Source organism: Macaca fascicularis, chromosome 9, assembly GCF_037993035.2.
Source record: "Macaca fascicularis isolate 582-1 chromosome 9, T2T-MFA8v1.1".
NCBI lineage: Eukaryota > Metazoa > Chordata > Mammalia > Primates > Cercopithecidae > Macaca > Macaca fascicularis.
Window position 1 is genome coordinate 77902196 of NC_088383.1, and position 22336 is coordinate 77924531.

A 22336-nucleotide genomic window follows, 5' to 3' on the forward strand; every position below is an offset into this window, starting at 1 on the left:
ATAGGATTTTATTCTTGTAATGAAACATGGTGCTTATACATTAATATGATAAAATAAACCAGAATGGTCAGACCACTTTTGAAAAATTAAAAGGAATTAGCCTATTAGACATGGAAACATTATAAAATCTAAATAGAGCAATCTCATGCTGATTAAAGACAATAATTTAACACAATAGGGAATCTACACATATAAGCAAATACACATCAATAATGAAGAGATGTACAATTAAATGAGTGGTGTTGGATAACTGAGTAGCCATCTGGAGAAGTGTACATAGCTACCAATGCTCTAAACCAGGATAAATATAAAATACTTCAATATAGAAAAATAAAATAAAATCATTAAAATACTACAAAAGGAAATGAGAGATTTATAACCTACAAGTGGTAAAGGTTTTTCTAATTAAGACACAATATCCTAAAGCTATAAAAGATGAAAAAGCTGATTACAGTTAAAAAAAAAAAAAAAAAAACTAACTGGTAAAACCACAACAAACTGAGAAAATATATTTGCAACTTTCATCACAAATGACCAATTTTCTTGAAAATCTATCAAAAAATCTGGCCAAGCACAGTGGCTCACGCCTGTAACCCCAGCACTTTAGGGGACTGAGGCGGGAGGATCACTTGAGCTCAGATGTTTGAGACCAGCCTGGGCAATGTAGCAAGACCTCCTCTCTACTTAAAAAAAAAAAAAAAAAAAAAAAAAAATTGCTGGGTTTGGTGGCAAGTGCCTATAGTCTTAACTACTTGGGAGACCAAGGTGGGAAGATTGTTTGAGCCTGGGAGATCAAGGCTGCAGTGAGGTGTGATTGCATCATTGCAATCCAGCTGGGGCAACCAAGACTCTGTCTCAGAAATTAAATAAACAAATGAATAAATAAAATAAAGCTCACTCTGGCTATTGTAAAAGTATAAATATCAGCTCTGGAATAACAAGCTTCAAAAAAATATATATAAACAGGAAATACTTACCCACTTAGCAATTGGACACCCATGAGAGCTTTTCCCTTCTTTACCGGTGTACACTACTATTTCTATCCTTATTGCGTTTCCTTTTTGACCATACCTGAGTATAAAACACAGTGAAGGGAATGTACTAATTAATTGCAATCTGTACTTGAAGGCTTTGGCTTTGAAGATCTTAATGTATTTAAGATATAGATGTACAGAAGCTCAAAAATCAAACACTCCTCATAATTTACTTTTGTTAAACATTTGCTTTTGTGTGGCAGGTATTTTAATTTGTTAACCAGTCCTACCCCCTTATCCTTAAAGATCACTCTTTAAAAAATAGGCTGACTGCAAGACAAGCAATGGGAATGTAGGGTATGCAGTGTCAAGGGTGGTAATTTGACCTATTTCTACCATTATACAATAATATAAAAAGTACTTCTGAATTTATCAAAGACAATTAGTCTTGTTTTGTGGGTGCTCTTTTATGTGCCCAACAGCTTGTATGATGGGTGGCTCAGTAGGGACATGAGGACACCCCTCTTTTGTTGGGCCCTAAGAAACATCCAACCCATACTCCTGAATGTTTTTCAATCACGGCGTTTGTTCTTAGAGATGATTTATCTCCATTGAGTCAGATTCACAGTGAAAATGATTTTAACAGGGAAGCGTATTTCCTCACCTATTCTCCATGATTTCCCTGACAGCAGCAACACTTGGTCCTGCCCCAAGGTGTGTATAATATGGGCCTTTGTCTTTTTGTATAACTCGATCTGTGGAAGGAATAAGATTATTAGACCCAAAGCTTTACAGAATTGCATAGGGGACAGGAGAAGCTATTTTTATACTTTTTGTTCCCCCTCAATTCAGAACCACGAATCTTGACAAGGTTTTGGTAAGACTTGATAATTAAAGTCAAGGACAATAGCCCATGGAATTTAACTTTTAATGTTCCTTTCTTCCTGCCCCTAACGAATTCTTTCTTCCTCTGAAAATCAGAGGAGAAAAAAAATATTTTAAGATGTGGGTCATATTTATACTCCTATCTCCTGCTTAAAAAAAAATCTATTAATTGAGGTGTGATATTAAAAGTTATCCAAGAACAATGTTAAAGGTTGCCCTCAGAATCCTATTAAAAAATTGAGCAATTTCATTGCAGACAATTTTATTCAACTACACACTTGCACAATTACAAAAGAATGTTCCTTGTTACCAATATTTGTAATATCAAAAAGAGCAAAACACTCCTAACATCTGTCAATAACATGTGGTTTAAATAAATTATGGGATGTTTATATAGTGGAATACAATAAATCGATTGAAACAATAATATTTATAAAACATTTAAAAATCCATGATATCATTATATTAGAAAACCAAGTAGAAAGATTGTTTTAAATGTTTGTAAAAATGGAAACAAAATTAAAATCAATAATGTTCTTTTGTATAGAATGGGAGTATGGGAAGATGTTTGCATCATATTTCTGCACCACTTGAATTTTTGTGAGCATGAATTTTGTTTCTTAAAAAATGCTATTTTTAACTTGGCCCCTTAGACTCATGTGTAACAAGAATTACTGGGGAATTTCTGCATTTCATGAATTTCTAGCCATGAAATTCTACACCAAAAACAGCTGAGTCCACTGCAGGTACTTATTCAACTCTGAATGCCCAGCTGTCTATTCCTGTATGCTGCGACTAGTTATTTTGCATAAGGAAAGGGTCTTCAAACTAGACAATCATCCTTTTAGAACCATGCACATAGAAAAAGCAGTCTAGCTCAGGTATATAAACGTTAAAGGCTCGTATTTGTTGAACTACAGGCCTTATTTCCATTTGTAAGGATATTTAGAAAAGTGTTCTCTCCCCCAACCTTTTCCTTTTTTTTTGAGATGGAGTCTCGCTATGTCGCCCAGGCTAGAGTGCTCACTGCAAGCTCTGCCTCCCAGGTTCACACCATTCTCCTGCCTCAGCCTCCTGATTAGCTGGGACTACAGGCGCCCACCACCATGCCCGGCTAACTTTTTGTATTTTTTAGTAGAGATGGGGTTTCACCGTGTTAGCCAGGATGGTCTCAATCTCCTGACCTCATGACCTGCCCGCCTCAGCCTCCCAAAGTGCTGGGATTACAGGCGTGAGCCACTGCACCCGGCCGAAAACTGTTCTCTCTTATATAATTCACATTTATTAAGCACCAGAGTGTACGTTATAAGGATTGGTTTTGGAGTTGAGACTGCTGTCTCTGAGTCCCAGTTCAGTTACTGGACAGCTATGAAATTCTCTGTGCCTTGGTTTCTGCATTTGTATAATGGGGATAATAAGCCCTCCCTTTGAAGAGTTGCTGTGAACATTACAAGTCAAAGCAAGGCACAATATCAGACTTGTAGTAAGAGCTCCAGAATGGAAGCCATTATCATGATTATATTCTTCTCTCCTTAATTCAAGAACCTTGTTCTCCCAATTCAACTCCACTAGACAGCATTGTCACTCTTTCCAAATTGTGAGATTCTTCTCAGAACAGCCTATCCTTGGTAACTGGCACATGGTAGTTTGTCAAAACTGTGCGTTAGCTGGTGTGGTGGTTCACGCCTGTAATCCCAGCACTTTAGGAAGCTGAGGCACGAGGATCACTTGAGCCCAGGAGTTCAAGACCAGTCTGAGTAACAAAGTGAGACCCTATATCCACAAACAAACAAAACAAAAACCTAAAAAACATTATGTATTGAACAATGAGCAGAGAAATGGAAGGATATTATTTCAGAACAATGTGTACTTTGGAAAAACAAGAATTCAGTATTATTATTACTACACAACACTATTTTTTCTACTGTTGTTAAAAAATCAGTGTGATGTACTTATCCTTCCCATTGAACCACCCACTTCTAATAAAAACATCACCTTTGGTCAAGGCAAATCTTGAGTCTTTGTGATTTGGAGCCATATTTTAAGTAAGACTTCTAATAACTAAACCTATTTGGATGAGGTTCAAAACAGATTTTTTCACAAAAAATTTATTCTATCATAGTTGTATGGTAAACAAAATAATGGGGCTTCAAGCAGCCTAACGAACTTTAATGACACAATCTATTTAATTTCCCTATTTTTTACAGCTATATTAGAGTCAACAGGTTTCTTAGAAGAGTGCTTACCTGAAATTTGACCACACACAGTAACTAATCAGTACAGGATTCAAATTAAGCTTTCACATGTTTCAAATACTGAGGAAATTTCTCATAAGATCTGCCTGAGAATCTTTACCCAGCAAGATTTTCTCAGAGCTTTTAACACACTACTAAAACTAATTGGTTCAGAATGTTCTCTTTCAATGACTCCTAAGGCACAAAAATGTAGAAATACATTGGTTAGGGATCAGTCCATGAGTCAGCTATTAGCACATGACTCATGTTAGCACACTGGTTATTCTTTGATTTTTTGAAATAGGAAATCAGTATTAAACAAATTTGTTAATATGTTAAAATTCAAAAAGGTTTATGAATTCTTCAAGTGGCCAAGATTATGGAATTTCTTTATACGCAGGTACACTTTGTATTGCAGAGAAATGGAAATATATTATTTCAGAATATCAAGTGCTCTTTGGACAAAAAAGACAGTATTAGATCTTGTACTGGATAGAGCATAAAAGCACTAGACACTGAAAAAGACATAAACCAGCTTCAATTCTAGAGTAGGACGGCAACTGCCAGCTATATATTTTATAACTGTTAACTTATACATATGTTTTACATTCTCTATATGTATCTTCTATTTCACACACAAAATATAATGAAAGGCTTGTAAGTTGAAATTTGTTTGAATATAGGAAAAATAAATAAACCGTAATAAACTATTAAGTTATCTCTTTCTTTTTTTTTTTTTTTTGAGACAGGGTCTCGCTCTATTGCCCAAGCTGGAGGGGAGTGGTGCAATCTCGGCTCACTGTAACCTCTGCCTCCTGGGTTCAAGTGATTCTCCTGCTTCAGCCACCTGAGTAGCTGGGATTGCAGGTGTGCACCACCATGCTCAACTAATTTTTGAATTTTAAGTAGATACAGGGTTTCACCATGCTGGCCAGGCTGGTATCGAACTCTTGACCTCGAGTGATCCATCTGACTTGGCCTCCCAAAGTGTTGGGATTACAGGCAAGAGCCACTGTACCTGGCCTAGGAAATTCATTCTTATGCTACGCACAATAAATTGACAGACATTCAGCCTTGAGAGAAATATCAGCCTATTTTTCCACTTCAGCAGGTTTACCTTTTCCAAATTTGTTTTTCCAAATTATAAGTTGAATATTCCATTCTTGTGAGCAGAACCAAAAGGTCCCACAGAAAAATGGTTATAGATTTACTTAATCCATCTTAGTTAGAGTAAGAATGGGGAAAAAATATCACACAAAAAGAGATGAATCAGAATTTGCTTGTCATGATTGAGGTAATTTGTGCAGGTGAAATAAGAACACATCCACACAAGTACTCACCAAGACAGTTGCAGGTGGGCAGTTCAGAATCTTTAGTTACAGACACTAGGTTTTTTGTAGGGTTAGTAAAGAAGTTCATAGCATAATCATTAAAATTTTTCTGTGCACTGTCCACTGTGGAAAACTCTGATGTTCCAACACTGGATGAACACACTTCCTCTTCACTTTTGGTAGAAACCACTGTAATTCCACCTGAACACACTACATTTACATTCCTGAGAGTTAGTGCTGACTCCGGTAAGGGTGTTTCTTGAGAGATACCAGGCAAGGTTGGTAGTCTCTGATCCATGAGTTGCTCCTTAACAACCTGCTGAAACCGTATTTGGTCATCGCCTGCCATCACGTTAGCACACTGGTGAGGCGGAGAGGAGGGCTGGGTCAAAGGATGGGCTTTCTGATTGGCATTCACCGTTAACTGTACCTGAGAATTATAAGCTTTATCAGTGAATGCCTTCCCGTTGGATTCCGTTTTAAGATGAAATAAGCTGAGTGAATCCAATGGTTCAACCTTCATCTTTTCCTCTGCTGATTCAGGGTATCTCTGTAATTTTATCTGAGTGAGTGGAGGAAATACTGTTTTGGGTTGCATAATGGACCTCGTTTGAGCCAGTGGTTTCCATATTTTGGTTGAGGAAGAAATTTTCCCAAATACAGTAGGAAAATCATGGGGACAAAATTGCCCAAAATTTTGAAATTTCGATGCTATCCAAATGTCGCATATTGTGCCATACATATAGGACAACTTTTCCCACTTCTGCTGATCATTTTCTTGATAACTTACAACTGTGGGCTTCTTTTTCCGCCGTTCTCTTGATGGGGTGGATTTTGTCTTTTTCTGGGTTGGGTTCTTTTGCTTTGTTAATGATGAACCATGATTATTGTGTACACTTGAAGGCGGTTTCTGTTGTATTGTGCCCTTCTCCTGATTGTATTTTTGCTGTGCATTACACGTGACAAGGCTTGTTGGTGTACTTTCAACATTTTTGTCCTCTGATTTTATGTAATTGAACTTAATTATTGAAGCAAGTTGTGTCAACTGTGTTGCAACGTCTTCCTCAATTTGAGTATGGGTTGCATCCTGACATGATAGATCATCTGAGTCCAAATTTTTGCTGCTGTCCAGTAACTGGTTGCAATACTCCACTTCATTATTTCTTGGTGGCAATTGATGCAAATCATTGGAACAATTGTCAAGAGTTATTATCCCTTGAGCAATACTTTTATTGGTGTCAATCTTGGGTGAATTTGATTTTGGTATAAAAAGAGATAATGAATTGGTGACTTTTGAATATTCATGTGACTTTGTGGATGCTTGGTTAGTAGCTGAGCTGATATGTGAGTTGGCTTGCCCATTGAAAACCACTGTGTTGCATGAACTTTGTTTTTCCAAAGATGGACAGTGATGAAGTTTTTGTGGCTCTCCTTGTAAGTTTGGGTCTTGGAGGTCTTTTCTTACAGTGTAAAGGATAGCTTTGCAGCTATTAAGCAAACTGGCTGTTCTCTGCTCTGATTCTTCATCCTTCTCTGACTTTGATGGGGAGGAATTCTCTGACGGGGCTTCTGAGAGTTGAGTCAGGGCCTCTATGGCTACCACTTGCTCCAATGTTAATCTCCTATCTTTCATTAACGATAAGAGACTTGGTTGAACGGGAGATCCATCTTTTGGTTCTTTACTTGTTATATTCTCAGGAGTTTTTGGTTGATCACCTTCATTGTGTATACTAGCATGACGATGTATGTTGGAGTGTGAAGAATGTGGAATGGAATTGCAGTTAAAGCCAGGCTGCTGGAAAACTAAAACGTTACTTCTCCCCTTGAGATGATCACAACTCATATCAGTAGCAACGGAGCTCATAGCGTTATTATGGTTTGCAGTGTCTTTTAGGAATTTATAAGAACTGTTTTCCAATGTCTTGCCGAATTCTTCAATGTTGAATTTTTTAAATGAAACATTTGTTTCAGCTGGTAAATAGTGTACATGTTTAATGCCATTTCTTATGGTTTGTACAAACAATTTTGGAGATTTGGTTTGTTTCTTGTCAACTTCAGAGTTTTTCGATTTTTCAGCTTCTGGGACATTAGCACTAAAATCTCCTTTCACATGATCAGTTAAATGTGATTTCTTGTTTTGTGTCCACTTCTCCACCTCGATGCCTGTCATGCTGTCTTCATTTTTAGTTACATTTTCAACAGGATGTGGGTTCAATTCCAATTTTTGTTCTTCCCCATGACCACATCTACTGTAGTCCATGGATTCTGACTTGGGGCCATTTACTGGTTTGTTGTCAAAATCTGCCTGTAAAATACAGAAATTACTCATGTCATCTACTTAAATATCTGAATAACAGCCATAAGAAGATTAAAATGTAATAGCAAGTAAATGTAAAGCCCCTGTGGATACAGCCTAAAATATTATTTTCGCTTTTTACATGTTCAGTGAAGTCATAAAATACCAAAAGGGCATAATATACAAAAAGAAAAGACAACTAGGCTAGGCGTAGTGGCTCAACACCTGTAATTCCAGCACTTTGGGAGGACAAGATGAGAGGATCGCTTGAGCCCAGGAGTTCAAGACCAGCCTGAGCAAGATGGTGAAACCCAGTCTCCAGCAAAAATACAAAAAAAAAATTAGTCAGGTATGGTGATGCACACCTGCAGCCCCAGCTACTCGGGAGGCTGATGGTGACAGCATCGCTTCAGCACAGGAGGTGGAGGTTCCAATGAGCCAGAACTGTGCTACTACACTCCAGCCTGGGTGACAAAGTGAGACCTCTTCTCCAAGAAACAAAAGCAAAGGCCAGGGGTGATGGCTCACACCTGTAATCCCAGCACTTTGGGAGGCCGAGGTGGGCAGATCACGAGGTCAGGAGTTCAAGACCAGCATGGCCAATATGGGGAAACCCTGTCTGTACTAAAACTACAAAAATTAGCAGGACGTGGTGTAGTCCCAGCTTCTTGGAAGGCTAAAACACGAGAATCGCTTGAACCCGGGAAACGGAGGTTGCAGTGAGCCAAGATCATGCCACTGTGCTCCAGCCTGGGCGACAGAGCAAGACTCTGTCTCAAACAAACAAACAAAAACAAACCCCACAGAACTATCAAAATATCATACCTGCTGATATTTTGATGTGTTCATTTTTCCCCCAAATAGTATTTTTAAAGTTAAAAAAAAATTAAAATAAAAAGTTTCTTTGTAGAGACAGGGTCTTACTATGTTGCCCAAGCTGTTCTCTAACTTGTGGGCTCCAGCAATCCACTCACCTTGGCCTCCAAGTAAAAATTTAAACTAGGCCACGTCTGTACTTGACCTAGGAGGCAGAGGTTGCAGTGAGGCGAGATTGCTCTGCTGCACTCAGGCCTGGTGACAGAGCAAGACTCCATCTCAAAAAATAAAAAATAAATAATAATTTTAAAAATTTAAACTATAGGCTGGGCCCAGTGGCTCATGCCTGTAATCCCAGCACTTTGGGAGGCTGAGGCAGGCAGATCACAAGGTCAGGAGTTTGAGACCACCCTGGCCAATATGGTGAAACCTCATCTCTACTAAAAATACAAAAAAAAATTAGCCAGTCATGGTGGTAGGCACCTATAGTCCCAGCTAATCGGGAGGCTGAGGCAGGAGAATCCCTTGAATCTGAGAGGTGTTGGTTGCAGTGAGCCAAGATTGTGTCATTGCACTCCAGCCTGGGTGACTGAGTGAGACTATCTCTTAAAAAAACAAAAAACAAGCCAGGCGCAGTGGCTCAAGCCTGTAATCCCAGCACTTTGGGAGGCTGAGACGGGTGGATCACAAGGTCAGGAGATCGAGACCATCCTGGCTAACACGGTGAAACCCCGTCTCTAATAAAAAATACGAAAAAATAGCCGGGCGAGGTGGCGGGAGCCTGTAGTCCCAGCTACTCAGGAGGCTGAGGCAGGAGAATGGTGTGAACCGGGGAGGCGGAGCTTGCAGTGAGCTGAGATCCGGCCACTGCACTCCAGCCTGGGTGACAGAGCGAGACTCCGACTCAAAAACAACAACAACAACAACAACAACAACAAAAAACCCACAATTTAAACTACTTTTACATCAGTAATGTTCATTAGACAATATCTATTTTATTTATTTATTTTTATTATATGTTTTAATTAATTAATTTTTTTTTTTCAGACAGAGTCTTGCTCTGTTGCCCAGGCTGGAGTGCAGTGGTATGATCTCAGACCACCGCAACCTCTGCCTCCTGGGTTCAGCCAATTTTCCTCCTCAGCCTCCCAAGTAGCTGGGATTACAGGTGCCCGCCACCACACCGAGCTAATTTTTGTATTTTTTTTTTTTTTTTTGAGACGGAGTCTCACGCTGTTGCCCAGGCTGGAGTGCAGTGGCGCGATCTCGGCTCACTGCAAGCTCCGCCTCCCGGGTTCCCGCCATTCTCCTGCCTCAGCCTCCTGAGTAGCTGGGACTACAGGCGCCCGCCACCGCGCCCGGCTAATTTTTTTTTTGTATTTTTAGTAGAGACGGGGTTTCACTGTGGTCTCGATCTCCTGACCTTGTGATCCGCCCGCCTCGGCCTCCCAAAGTGCTGGGATTACAGGCTTGAGCCATCACGCCCGGCCAATTTTTGTATTTTTAATAGAGATGGGTTTCACCATGTTGGCCAGGCTGACCTCTGGTGATCTGCCCACCTCAGCCTCCCAAAGTGCTGGGATTACAGGTGTGAGCCACCGTGCCTGGACATACCTATTATTTTGACACAAACTGTTTTCAAATAGAACATACACATAGAAAGGTGTACAAATCACAAGTATACAGCTTTTTAAATTTTCACAAAATGAGTTGTTAAGTATACTTATAGTCCATTCTCATTGTATAGTAAGTTCACTGATTAAATACATAACAAGGTTATCATTTTTTCTGCTGGACATGGGCATTGGGTTATTTTTAGTGTTTGGGTCTTTAAAGTAACTGCTATAGTTTCAATTTCCTTCCTTCCTCCCTCCCTCCCTCCCTCCTTCCTTTCTCAGGGTCTCACTCTGTCAAAGGAAGGAGTGAGTGCAGTGGCACAATCACGGTTCACTGCGGCTTCAACCTCCCAGGCTTACATGTTCCTCCTAGCTCAGGGTCCCGAGTAAGCTGGGACCACAGGTACGTACCACCATGTCTGGTTAATTTTTCTGTATTTGTTGTAGAGACAGGATATCACCATGTTGCCCAGGCTGGTCTCAAAACTCCTGGATTCAAGTGGTCTGCTCACCTTGACCTCCCAAAGTGCTGGGACTACATGCATGAGCCACTGCACCCAACCTAATTTTTCTTATTGAGATGAATTTACATGACATGAAATCCATCACTTTACAGTTGAAAAGTATACAATTCAGCTGGGCGTGGTAGCTCATACCTGTAATCCCAGCACTTTGGAAGGCCTAGACAAGCGGATCACCTGAGGTCAAGAGTTCAAGACCAGCCTGGCCAACATGGCAAAACCCTTCTCTACTAAAAATACAAAAATTAGCTGGACGTGGTGGCGGGTGCCTGTAATCCCAGCTACTCAGGAGGCTGAGGCGGGAGAATCGCTTTAACACAGGAGGCAGAGGTTGCAGTGAACCAAGATTGTGCCATTGTACTCCTGCCCGGGCAACAAGAGTGAAACTCAGAAGAAGAAGAAAGAAGAAGAAGGAGAAGGGGAAGGGGAAGAGGAAGGGGAAGAAGAAGAAGAAGAGGAGGAGGAGGAGGAGGAGGAGGAAGAAGAAGAAGAAGGAGAAGAAGGAGAAGAAGAAGAAGAAGAAGAAGAAGAAGAAGAAGAAGAAGAAGAAGAAGAAGAAGAAGAAGAAGAAGAAAAGTGTACAATTCAGTGGTTTTTAGTTTATTTGTACTGTTATGCAACCATAGCCATTCTCTACTTCCAGAGCATTTTCAAAACCCCAAAGAGAAATGCTGTGCCCTGTTTAAGCAATAGCTCCCTATTCCCTCCTCTAATCCTTATTTATCTACTGTCTTTTCTTTTTTTTTTTTTTTTTTTGAGACAAGGTCTCACTCTGTTCCCCAGGCTGGAGTGCAGTGGCACGATAACGGCTCACTGTAGCCTCGAAGTCCCAGGCTCAAGTTATCCTTCTACCTCACCCTCCTGAGTAGCTGGGTCTACAGGCGCCTGTAACCATGTCTGGTTAATTTATATTTTTCCTATTTTTTGTAGAGACAGGGTCTCTCTATGTTGCCAAGCCTGATTTTGGAGTGCTGGGCTCAAGCAAGTCTCCTGCCTCAGCCTCTAGAGAAGCTGCGACTACAGACTAATTTTGAAAAACCTTGAAACAGCTCATCAGACATACCACAGGAATTGAGACAGTGGAGTGTTTCCATTGATATTAATTGTAAAAAGAATGATAACTCCAATTACACAGTATATACACATTTGAAAACTTCATATTGTACACGATAAATATATACAATATTTCTTTGTAAATTCAGTAAAAGAATGAATGAAAAAACAATGAGCCAGGTGCAGTGGTATGAACCTGTAGTCCTACCTGCTGGGTAGGCTGAGGTTAGAGGATCCCTTGAGACTGGGAGTTCAAGGCTGCAGTGAGATACTATTATGCCACTGTTCCCCAGCCAGGTTAAAAAAATGAGACACCATCTCAATAAATAAATAAATAGGCCGGGAGCAGTGGCTCATGCCTGTAATCACAGCACTTTGGGAGGCAAATGCAAGTGGATCACGAGGTCAGATAGAGACCATCTTGACCAACATGGTGAAACCCCGTCTCTACTAAAACACACAAAAAAATTAGCCAGGCATGGTGGTGCACACCTGTAGTTCCAAGTACTCGAGAGGCTGAGGCAGGGGAATCGCTTGAACCTGGGAGGCGGAGACTGCAGTGAGCAGAGATCACACCACTGCACTCCAGCCTGGCGACAGAGCGAGAATCCATCTCAAAAAAATTTAAAAAATTAAAAAATGGTAATCTCTTGGGAATAGGAGACCACTAGACTAGGTTGCCTAAGGAGATGTGAACTGGCCTAGGTCACAAACATAGAAATTCAACACTATAACTGATCAGTGATGGAATCACTGCACTCCAGCCTGAGCAACAAAGTGACACCCTGCCTCTTAGGCAGGAGAATCACTCGAACCCAGGAGGCAGAGGTTGCAGTGAGCCAAGATTATGCCATTGCACTCTAGCTTGGGGAGTAAGAGTGAAACTTCATCTCAAAAAAAAAAAAAAAAAAAAAAAGAACAAAAATGCCTAAGATTAAACAGATTATCATGTTGCCAAAAGACACACTGTTTACACCAAGGTTCAGCAAACTTTTCTGTAAAGGGTCAGATAGCAAATATTTTAGGCTTCATGTGCCATACAACCTGTCACAATTACTCCTGTTGTATCTAGTAAGCAGCCTCACAAATATTATGCAAACTAATGAGTGTGGTAGTATTGCAATAAGTCTATTTATGGACACTAAAATGCAACCATCATATAAATATTACATGTCACACACATACACAAGAGATGTAAGAAAAGGAATATTCATGCCTGCAATCCCAGCACTTTGGGAGGCCGAGGTGGGCAGATCAGAGGTCAGGAGATCAAGACTGTCCTGGCTAACACGGTGAAACCCTGCATCTCCTAAAATACAAAAAATTAGCCGGGCATGGTGGCGGGCGCCTGTAGTCCCAGTTACTCGGGAGGCTGAGGCAGGAGAATGGGGTAAACCCTGGAGGCGGAGCTGGTAGTGAGCCGAGATCGTGCCACTGCACTCCAGCCTGGGCGAGAGAGTGAGACTCTGAGAAGAGGACAGGACAGGACAGGACAGGACAGGAAAGGAAAGGAAGAAGGAAGGAAGGAAGGAAGGAAGGAAGAGGGAGGGAGGGAGGGAAGGAAGGAAGGGAAGAAAGAAAGGAACAAAGAAAGAAAAAGAATACTTAGTCCAGGCATGGTGGATCACGAGAGGTCAGGAGTTCAAGACCAGCCTAGCCAAGATGGTGAAACCCCCTCTCTACTAAAAATACAAAAATTAGCTGGACGCAGTAGCAGGTGCCTATAATCCCAGCAACACGGGAGGCTGAGGCAGGAGAATCATTGAACCTGGGGGCAGAGGTTGCAATGAGCCAAGATTGAGCCACTGCACTCCAGCCTCAGCGACAGAGTGAGACTCCGTCTCAAAAACAAAAACAAAAACAAAAAACAAAAAACCTTTAAAGGTAGAGAAAGTCTTCCAAAGCATGAGTAAAAGGTGAGACGCTATAAAATAAATGACAGGCAGGGCATGTCGGCTTCCGCCTGTAGTATCAGCACTTTGGGAGGTCGAGGCAGGCAGATCATCTGAGGTCAGGAGTTCAAGACCAGCCTGACCAACATGGTGACACCCCCGTTCTACTAAAAAGACAAAAATTACCCGGCGAGGTGGCACATGCCTGTAAATCCCAGCTAGTCGGATGGTAAAGCATGAGAATCGCTTGAACTCGGGAGAAGGAGGTTGCAGTGAGCCGAGATAGCACCACTCCACTCCAGCCTGGGCAACAGGCTGAGCCTCCATCTCAAAAAAATAAAAAGTTACTAGTGTTTAACACTAATAGGATTGCAAAAAGAGAAGTCTTAGTTTTTGACTCGATACTTTCAATTTTACAGATGTGCATATCCAAGAACACTGAGAACTTCAATGTTTGTATTTATCTATAAGAAAGATCTTGAGGTCCTTCTAAGATTTGTGTACGTAAAGGGCGGGACACAGCAGCTCACGCCTGGATTCCCAGCACTTTGGAAGGTCGTGGCAGGTAGACTTGACTCCAGCATGCTTGAAGTTTGAAACCAGCCTGGGTGACATAGTGAAGCTCGGTCTCTACTAAAAATTAGCCAAGCGTGGTTGTGCACGCCTATCGTCCCGAAGCGGGAGGATCACGTGAACCAGGGAGCCGAGGGCGAACCACTGCACTGCAGCCTGGGCGACAGAGACCCTGTCTAAAATAATACTTCTTCTTCTTCTTCTTCTTCTTCTTCTTCTTCTTCTTCTTCTTCTTCTTCTTCTTCTTCTTCTTCTTCTTCTTCTTCTTCTTCTTATAGTAATCTCCGAGACGGTCTCGCTCTGTCGCCCCGGCTGGAGTGCAGTGGTGAGATCTCGGCTCACTGCAACCTCCGTCTCCCAGGTTCAAGCGATTCTCCCACCTCAGCCACCCGTGCAGCTGGGATTACAGGCTCGCACGACCACACCTAGCTAATTTTTGTGTTTTTAGGAGGGACTGGGTTTTGCATCTTGGCCAGACTGGTCTCGCACTCCTGACCTCAGGTGATCCGCCTGCCTAGGATCACCACTACACTCTAGGCAGGCGGATCACCACTACACTCTAGCCTGGGCAACAGAGTGAAACTCTGTCTTAAAAAAGAAAAATCTTCATAAGACATTCGCATTAATTAATGAGCTTAATTAAGAACTCTTGAGCTTTGTTATTAGTTATATTTCATATCTTTTTTTTTTTTTTTTTGAGACGGAGTCTTGCCCTGTCGCCCAGGCTGGAGTGCAGTGGAGCTATCTCAGCTCACTGCAAGCTCCGCCTCCCGGGTTCACGCCATTCTCCCGCCTCAGTAGCTGGGACTACAGGCGCCCGCCGCCACACCCGGCTAAATTTTTGTATTTTTAGTAGAGACGGGGTTTCACCATGTTAGCCAGGATGGTCTCGATCTCCTGACCTCATGATCCACCCACCTCGGCTTCCCAAAGTTCTGGGATTACAGGCAGGAGCCACCGAGCCCTGCCTGTTTCATATCACTTTTAAAAATTATCCTAAGACGAGAACTTGCTCTGGGACTATCCTACCCACTCTGAATCAAGAATAATGCTGAACTCCTTAGATCAAGTCTGGGTCTAGTAGTTCCCAAGCCTGCTCCATTTTCTCACTTTTCCAGATTCCCATTGTCTTGATAATCTTATACCCAGTCTAAAGGAGCAATGTGGTGTTTTATTCTGAAATGACCGAGTCATTTGAACAGAATCTGACTATAGCCCTCCGCCACGAACACACAGACACACACACAGTAAACCGAGATGGCACCACTGCACTCCAGCCTGGGGGCAACAGAATGAGGCTCTGTCTTTAAAAAAAAGAAAGAAAGAAAGAAAGAAAACAACTGGCTACCCACCGAAGATTCACCTAAGGAGAAATCTAAAATGAACATTTAAGGCAAAAACAACAAAAATATCTTCAAAGAAGACCTGTACAACAGTTTTTCCGAAAGTTTTTCCAACAACTTTATTTTCCCAAAGAAGTGAAATGAACTAATTTGACTAATTCAGAATTTCAGCCATCAATTTATTTTTCCTTTTTTTGGGATAAAAAGAAAGCTGGGCCGGGCGCGGTGGCTCAAGCCTGTAATCCCAGCACTTTGGGAGGCCGAGACGGGCGGATCACGAGGTCAGGAGATCGAGACCATCCTGGCTAACACAGTGAAACCCCGTCTCTACTAAAAATACAAAAAATATTAGCCGGGCGTGGTGGCGGCGCCTGTAGTCCCAGCTACGCGGGAGGCTGAGGCAGGAGAATGGCGGGAACCCGGGAGGCGGAGCTTGCAGTGAGCTGAGATCCGGCCACTGCACTCCAGCCTGGGTGACAGAGCGAGACTCCGCCTCAAAAAAAAAAAAAAAAAAAAAAAAAAAAAAAAAAGGAAAGCTGTCCGGGAGCAGTGAATCATGCCTATAATCCCAGAACTTTGGGAGGCCGAATCACCAGAGGTCAGGAGTTCAAGACCAGCCTGGCCAACACAGTGAAACCCCATCTCTACTAAAAACACAAAAATTAGCCGGACGTGGTGGCACGAGCCTGTAATCCCAGCTACTTGGGAGGCTGAGGCAGGAGAATCACTTGAACACGGGAGGCAGAGGTTGCGGTGAGCCGAGATTGTACCACTGCACTCTAGCCTGGGCGACAGAGCGAGACTGTGTCTCATACACACACACACACACACACACACACAGAGTAAAATAATAGAAAACAAAAGAATTCAGCTATTAAACCAAGTGTCGAATACCTAATATTCTTGGAGCTTTGCCTCTGATCTGTTTCCCTACTCTGACTATAGCCATCAGCTGAGAGATTCGAAGTCCATAGAAAGTCAGGGTCAAAGAAAGTGCTGCCCCAAAGGTGGGTCTGAGAAACTGTGTGGCCCTAGACTCCACTCTCCTTACCTTGGTGATACAGGGCCTCATGGCTCCTCCACATCTAGGCTGGATGGGAGTCACAGCAGAGACTTCAGAAGTTTCCAAAATCTCTTCACTAAAGCCAGGCTTCTTTTCTTTTCACTTTATCACCAGGGTGTAGTGCAGTGAGAGGATCCCAGCTCACTGTAACCTCGATCTCTTAGGCTCAAGGGATCCCCTGAAGCTCAGCTACTTTTGCTTTTGTAGAGACAAGGTCTCACTATGTTGCCCAGGCTAGTGGTGTCAAATTCCTGAGCTAAAGATATCCTCCTGCCTTGGCCTCCCAAAGTGCTGGGATTACTTTGATATTCTAATTTTCTCATTCCTACCCCCAACAAGAACTCCACCCTCATCTGGCCAGGGCGTCTTAGAACTCAAAAGAAATCCTTTCAAATCAGGGGTGGGGTGAAGGGCGGAGAGGAAGTTGAGCAGGTTGTTAATCGAGGGAGGGATCAAAAACCTCTATTTTTCTTTTAATGTGGAAATTAAAGATTGGCTCCAAATGTGTAGAAAATCATGACTGACCTCAGAGCTAATGCTCTCTGTTCACAGGTATTCTTGGCCATCCTCCTTTTTCTTTGGGGCTATGAGCCAGTATAATTTATTCCCAAAGGAGGAAAAACCTAACACCATCCAATCTGCCTCAAACTGACATTCTACTAATTTCCCTCCTTATTCAAATATCTTAAACTTCTACCCAAATTATAATTGAATTATCAGTCAGATTCAATCATTTCTTAAATACCACAGACTTAACTTGCTCACGACCCCTTAAGGGTCTGGTTTGTAGACCTCCAAGGAGAATTTTCACTTAAAACTCTCTAAAATGTAGATCTCCCTTGAAGCTTCACTGTCACACCTCTTGGCCCCTTGATGAGCCTACTCCTGGAGGACTCTACTTTATTTTCACTTTTTTGTTGTTTTGATTTTGGTAGAGACTGAGTCTCAGTTTGTTGCCCAGGCTGGGATTACAGGCATATGCCGCCTTGCCCAGGCCCTAGCGGACCCTAAAGCAAAACCTAACTTCTCATTCTTCACACTTTCCACGAACAATCCTCCACCCATGCTTAAGGTTAATAACCAACTCTGGTGATTAGTGTATTATTCTTTTTAGTATCTTAACTATTTTATATATTTTTAAGAACATGGGTTTGGCAGGAATCAAACAACAAACTTTGGAGCAGAGCTAGTAATAACATGTATTAAAGAGGTTCATTGTGAGGATTACATGAATCAACATATTCCTATAAACTGTGGGTTGTTGTTGTTAAGAGACAGGGTCTTGCTATATTGCCCAGGCTGGTCTCAAACTCCTGGGCTCAAGCAGTCCTCTCACTTCAGCTTCCCAAAGTGCTGGGATTACAGGTGTGAAACACCAGACCCAGTCAAATTGCTGGACTTTAGTATATGTTGAAATGAACTGACTTATTTAAAGGAAAAATGCGTATTAGATAGTTCTTCCTTTTTTACTTGTCCTCCAACGTTTAAGAAAAACCTAGTAATTCTGGTCTCAAACTCACAATTAATAAAAGAATATTGGGCCAGGTACGGTGGCTTATGCCTGTAATCCCAGCGCTTTGCGAGGCTGAGGTGGGCAGATCACGAGGTCAGGTGTTCGAGACCAGCCTGGCCAACATGGTGAAACCCAGTCTCTACTAAAATATACAAAAAATACAGCCAAGTCTCTACTAAAATTACAAAAATTAGCTGGGCGTGGTGGCACACATCTGTAATCCTAGCTACATGGGAAGCTGAGGCAGGAGAATTGCTTGAACCTGGGAGGCGGAGGATGCAGTGAGCTATCACAGCACTGCACTCCAGCCTGGATGACAGAGTGAGACTCCATCTCAAAAACAAACAAACAAACAAGAATATTTATGAACACCTATTATTATGTACTGAGAATCTACTACTTGCCAGGTATCATTATGAACAGCACTTCATAGGAATTCTCTCATTTGCATCTCCTACTAAGTAATATCAGTATTTCCACTCACTGAACCTTTCTTATTCAGATCAGCATCAAGAGCCAGGCTTCAAACCAGAGGTCTAACAACAAGGTCCTAATGTCTAGCCCCCAGGCACTGTTCTAAAATTAACAATTCAGTAGTGAATAATAAGTGTTAACATTCACAATGAATTCCACTGGATACTAATGCTAACTAAGATGCACTGAATTAAAGTTACAATGAATGAATTAAAGTTACTTTTTTTGGTAGTTTACTTTCTTAGATTGTACGGATTATTAAATTTCCAAATCCACTGGCCTGTTTTATTCATTTGTGTGTGAAAGGATATTAACTGTGAGTTGTAGGAGTATAGCATTGCTATTCAAAATATTACCATCTTAAGTCCAAAATCAATATTTACAGTAACACTGAGCTCAGAGCAAGCTGTTATGGAAAACGGGTAAATTTGAACTCAATTTAGAATCCAATTCTTAACTAGGTGCGGTGGCTCATGCCTGTAATGCCAGCACTTTTGGAGGCCGAGACAAGAGGATTGCTTGAGTCCAGGAGATCAAGACCAGCCTAGGCAACATGGCAAAGCCCCATCTCTACAAACAATTTAAAAATCAGCCAGGTGTGGTGGTGTGTGCCTGAAGTCCTAGCTACTCAAGAGGCTGAGGCAGGAGAATCGCTTGAGCCCAGCTGGTCAAAGCTGCAGTGAGCTGAGAATGAGACTGTCTCACAAAAATAATCTGTTCCTTGAGGATGTGGTCAAAGGTCGTAGTCCATTTTCCCTCCAAATATTTCTTGGACTACAACCCTCCTCATTTCTGCATAATCCTGATATGTTCCATATTTTTATCTTTTTCTTCATATTTTATCATTTCATATAACTGGGAGACTAAGATCCAGTGAAAACTTATTAGCATTAAAAAATACCCCAGGGCTGGACATGCCTGCAATCCCAGCACTTTGGGAGGCTGAGGTGAGCAGGTCATTTGAAGTCAGGACCAGCCTGGGGTTTCACCTTCAATATGGTGAAACCCCATCTCTAAAAAAATTTTAACAGTAACAGCAAAAACTGCAGTTACTTTTGCACCAACCTGATACAAAAATTAGCCAGGCAAGGTGGTACATGCCTGCAGTCCCAGCTACTCAGGAGGCTAAAGTGGAAGGGATCACTTGAGTCTGGGAGGCAGAGGTTGCAGTGAACTGTGGTCACACCACTGCACTCCAGCCTGGATGACAGAGTGAGACCGTCTCTCAAAAAACAAAACAAGACAACAAAAAATCCTCCAGTATAAATTTCCATATTAATTTTTAAAAAACCAAATTAAAAGACCATACAATTGTAGATTAATCAGACAAGATTAAATCACACTAGTTTTACAAATAAGGTTTACGTTCACTCATACTGTAAAGGCTCAATATAGAAGGCAGACTTCAACAACCCTTTTTTTTTTTGAGACGAAGTCTCACTCTGTCACCCAGGGTGGAGTGCTATGGTGATCTTGGCTCACTGCAACCTCCGCCTCTTGGGTTCAAGTAATTGTCCTGCCTCAGCCTCACTAGTAGCTAGGATTACAGGCGTCGGCCACCACGGCCAGCTAGTTTTTGTATTTTTAGTAGAGATGGGGTTTCACCATGTTAGACAGGCTGCTCTCGAACTCCTGACCTCACGTGATCTGCCTTTTTTTTTTTTAAAATTCAAATACCATTTAAATGCCCCTTAAGAGCTCAGGAGATTCTTCTTATGACAAATCTTGTTTTCTTAAGATAATTGTTTTTTCTTTTTTTTTGAAAGGGAGTCTCGCTCTGTCGCCCAGGCTGGAGTGCAGTGGCACGATCTCGCCATCTCGGCTCACTGCGAGCTCCGCCTCCCGGGTTCCCGCCATTCTCCTGCCTCAACCTCCTGAGTAGCTGGGACTGCAGGCGCCCGCCACCACGCCCAGCGAATTTTTTGGATTTTTAGTAGAGACGGGGTTTCACCATGTTAGCCAGGATGGTCTGTATCTCCTGACCTCGTGATCCGCCCGCCTCGGCCTCCCAAAGTGCTGGGATTACAGGCATGAGCCACCACGCCTGGCCAGATCCTGTTTTCTGCTAGGGTTTAGCCAGTATCAAGTCATCCTTCGTGGAATGCTCCCTCATGATCAAAGATAACTTTCAGGGACCTTGCCTAACTCCAAGCAGAAGGCCATCAGATAACTAGTTAATTCATGATCCGACAAGGCACCAATCAAGGTTTAGGCTTTTAGTTCTTTCACTGTTGGCCCTGTGGTCTTGAGTCTCTAGTCAGTTCCTCTAATGTTACCCCTTAAAGAAAAAAGTAGTGTCTATTTATGTCTCAGCTTTCTAAGAACATTAGCTGCAAGAATACTGAGTATTTATTTACCATCAGCACTTAGCTGGTGGTAATATGCACAGAAGTGTTTACACATTCCTAAGAGAAAAATCAGAGAGCTTTCTGGAGCCAAAGTTTGGAGATCTGTAAATCTTCCCCTGCTGGCTCTTTCCCCACAGACAATAACAAGCAAGTCTTTCCTATCTTAAGAAAACAAAACCTGGGTGGTGGTTCACGCCTGTAATCCCAGCACTTCTGGGAGGCTGAAGTGGGCGTATAAGGAGATCCAGACCATCCTGACTAACACGGTGAAAACCAGCTCTACTAAAAATAAAAAAAGAAAAGAAAGAAAACAAAATCTTCTGGGGATAGTTAGCTAATACCCTACCACATCGCACCATTTTACAACCAAAGTCCTCCAAATAATTGTCTGCAGTCACTGTCTGTATAACATGCACTCTTCGATCTACTACAATTAGGATTTTGTTCCTACCACTACATTGAAACTATTCAAGATTCACCAACGTAGTCCCCACTGCCAAATTCAATGAAATGCCAGAATCATCATATATATATATATATATATTCTTTTTTTTTTTTTTTTTTTTTGAGACAAAGTTTGGCACTGTTGCCTAGGCTGGAATTCAGTGGCAGAATCACAACTCACTGCACCATTGAATTCCTGGGTTTGAGCCTCCTCCTGCCTCAGCCTCCCAAGTAGCTGGGAATACAGGCACGTACCATCATGCCTGGCTAATTTTTAAATTTTTTGTAGAGACAAGGTCTCATTATGTTGCCCACGCTGGTCTCAAACTCCAGGGCTCCAGGGATCCTCCTGCCTCAGCCTCCCAAAGTATTGGGAAAAAAGGCTGAGTGCCCCCGCACCTGACTAGAATATATTTTGTTACTATTATTCACTTCTTTAGGATCCTCGCTTCAATTCTCCACTCTTTATTTCCCTTAGCTTTGCTGGCTCCCATGTCCACCTATAAACGATGGTGTTCCCCTTTGCCCTCTGTCCAATCTCTCCACTTGTCCACATACTTGGCATAAACCTACACTTATTTGCTGATAACTCCCCTATCAAGACAAGATCTTTCTCCTGAATTCTGAACTCAGTCAACCACCAACTGGATATCTTGGCCAGACACAGTGGCTCATGAATGTAATTCCAGCACTTTGGGAGGCCGAGGCGAATGGATCACCTGAGGTCAGCAGTTCGAGACCAACCTGGCCAACATGGTGAAACTCCATCTCTACTAATAAAACAAAAATGAGCTGGGCGTGGTGGCAGGCACCTAAAATTCCAGCTACTCAGGAGGAGGCTGAGGCAGGAGAATATCTTGAACATGGGAGGCAGAGGTTGCAGTGAGCCAAAATAGCGCCACTGCCCTCCAGCCTGGGCAATAGAGCGACATTCCGTATCAAAAGAAAAACACACACACA

The 22336-nt window shown here is 42.1% G+C and overlaps 1 protein-coding gene across 12 annotated transcripts in view; it reads right to left on the minus strand.

The window, feature by feature from the left end:
• Positions 1-22336, minus strand: part of TET1 (tet methylcytosine dioxygenase 1) — a 139452-nt gene that overhangs the window by 44024 nt on the left and 73092 nt on the right. For 8 of the 12 annotated variants that reach the window (XR_012417860.1, XM_005565691.4, XM_015456260.4 and 5 more), the window contains 3 exons: positions 5434-7729; positions 1639-1729; positions 978-1071 (listed from right to left, as the gene is read on the minus strand). Coding sequence is in view for 8 of the 12 variants with exons in the window: in XM_005565691.4 (XP_005565748.1) it covers positions 978-1071; positions 1639-1729; positions 5434-7729 (2481 nt within the window). In the remaining 4 variants the exon portion in view is untranslated. Of the gene's footprint in view, positions 1-977; positions 1072-1638; positions 1730-5433; positions 7730-16585; positions 16757-22336 lie in introns of those variants that run through there. The other 4 variants (XR_012417863.1, XR_012417862.1, XR_012417864.1 and 1 more) reach the window with 2 other exon arrangements.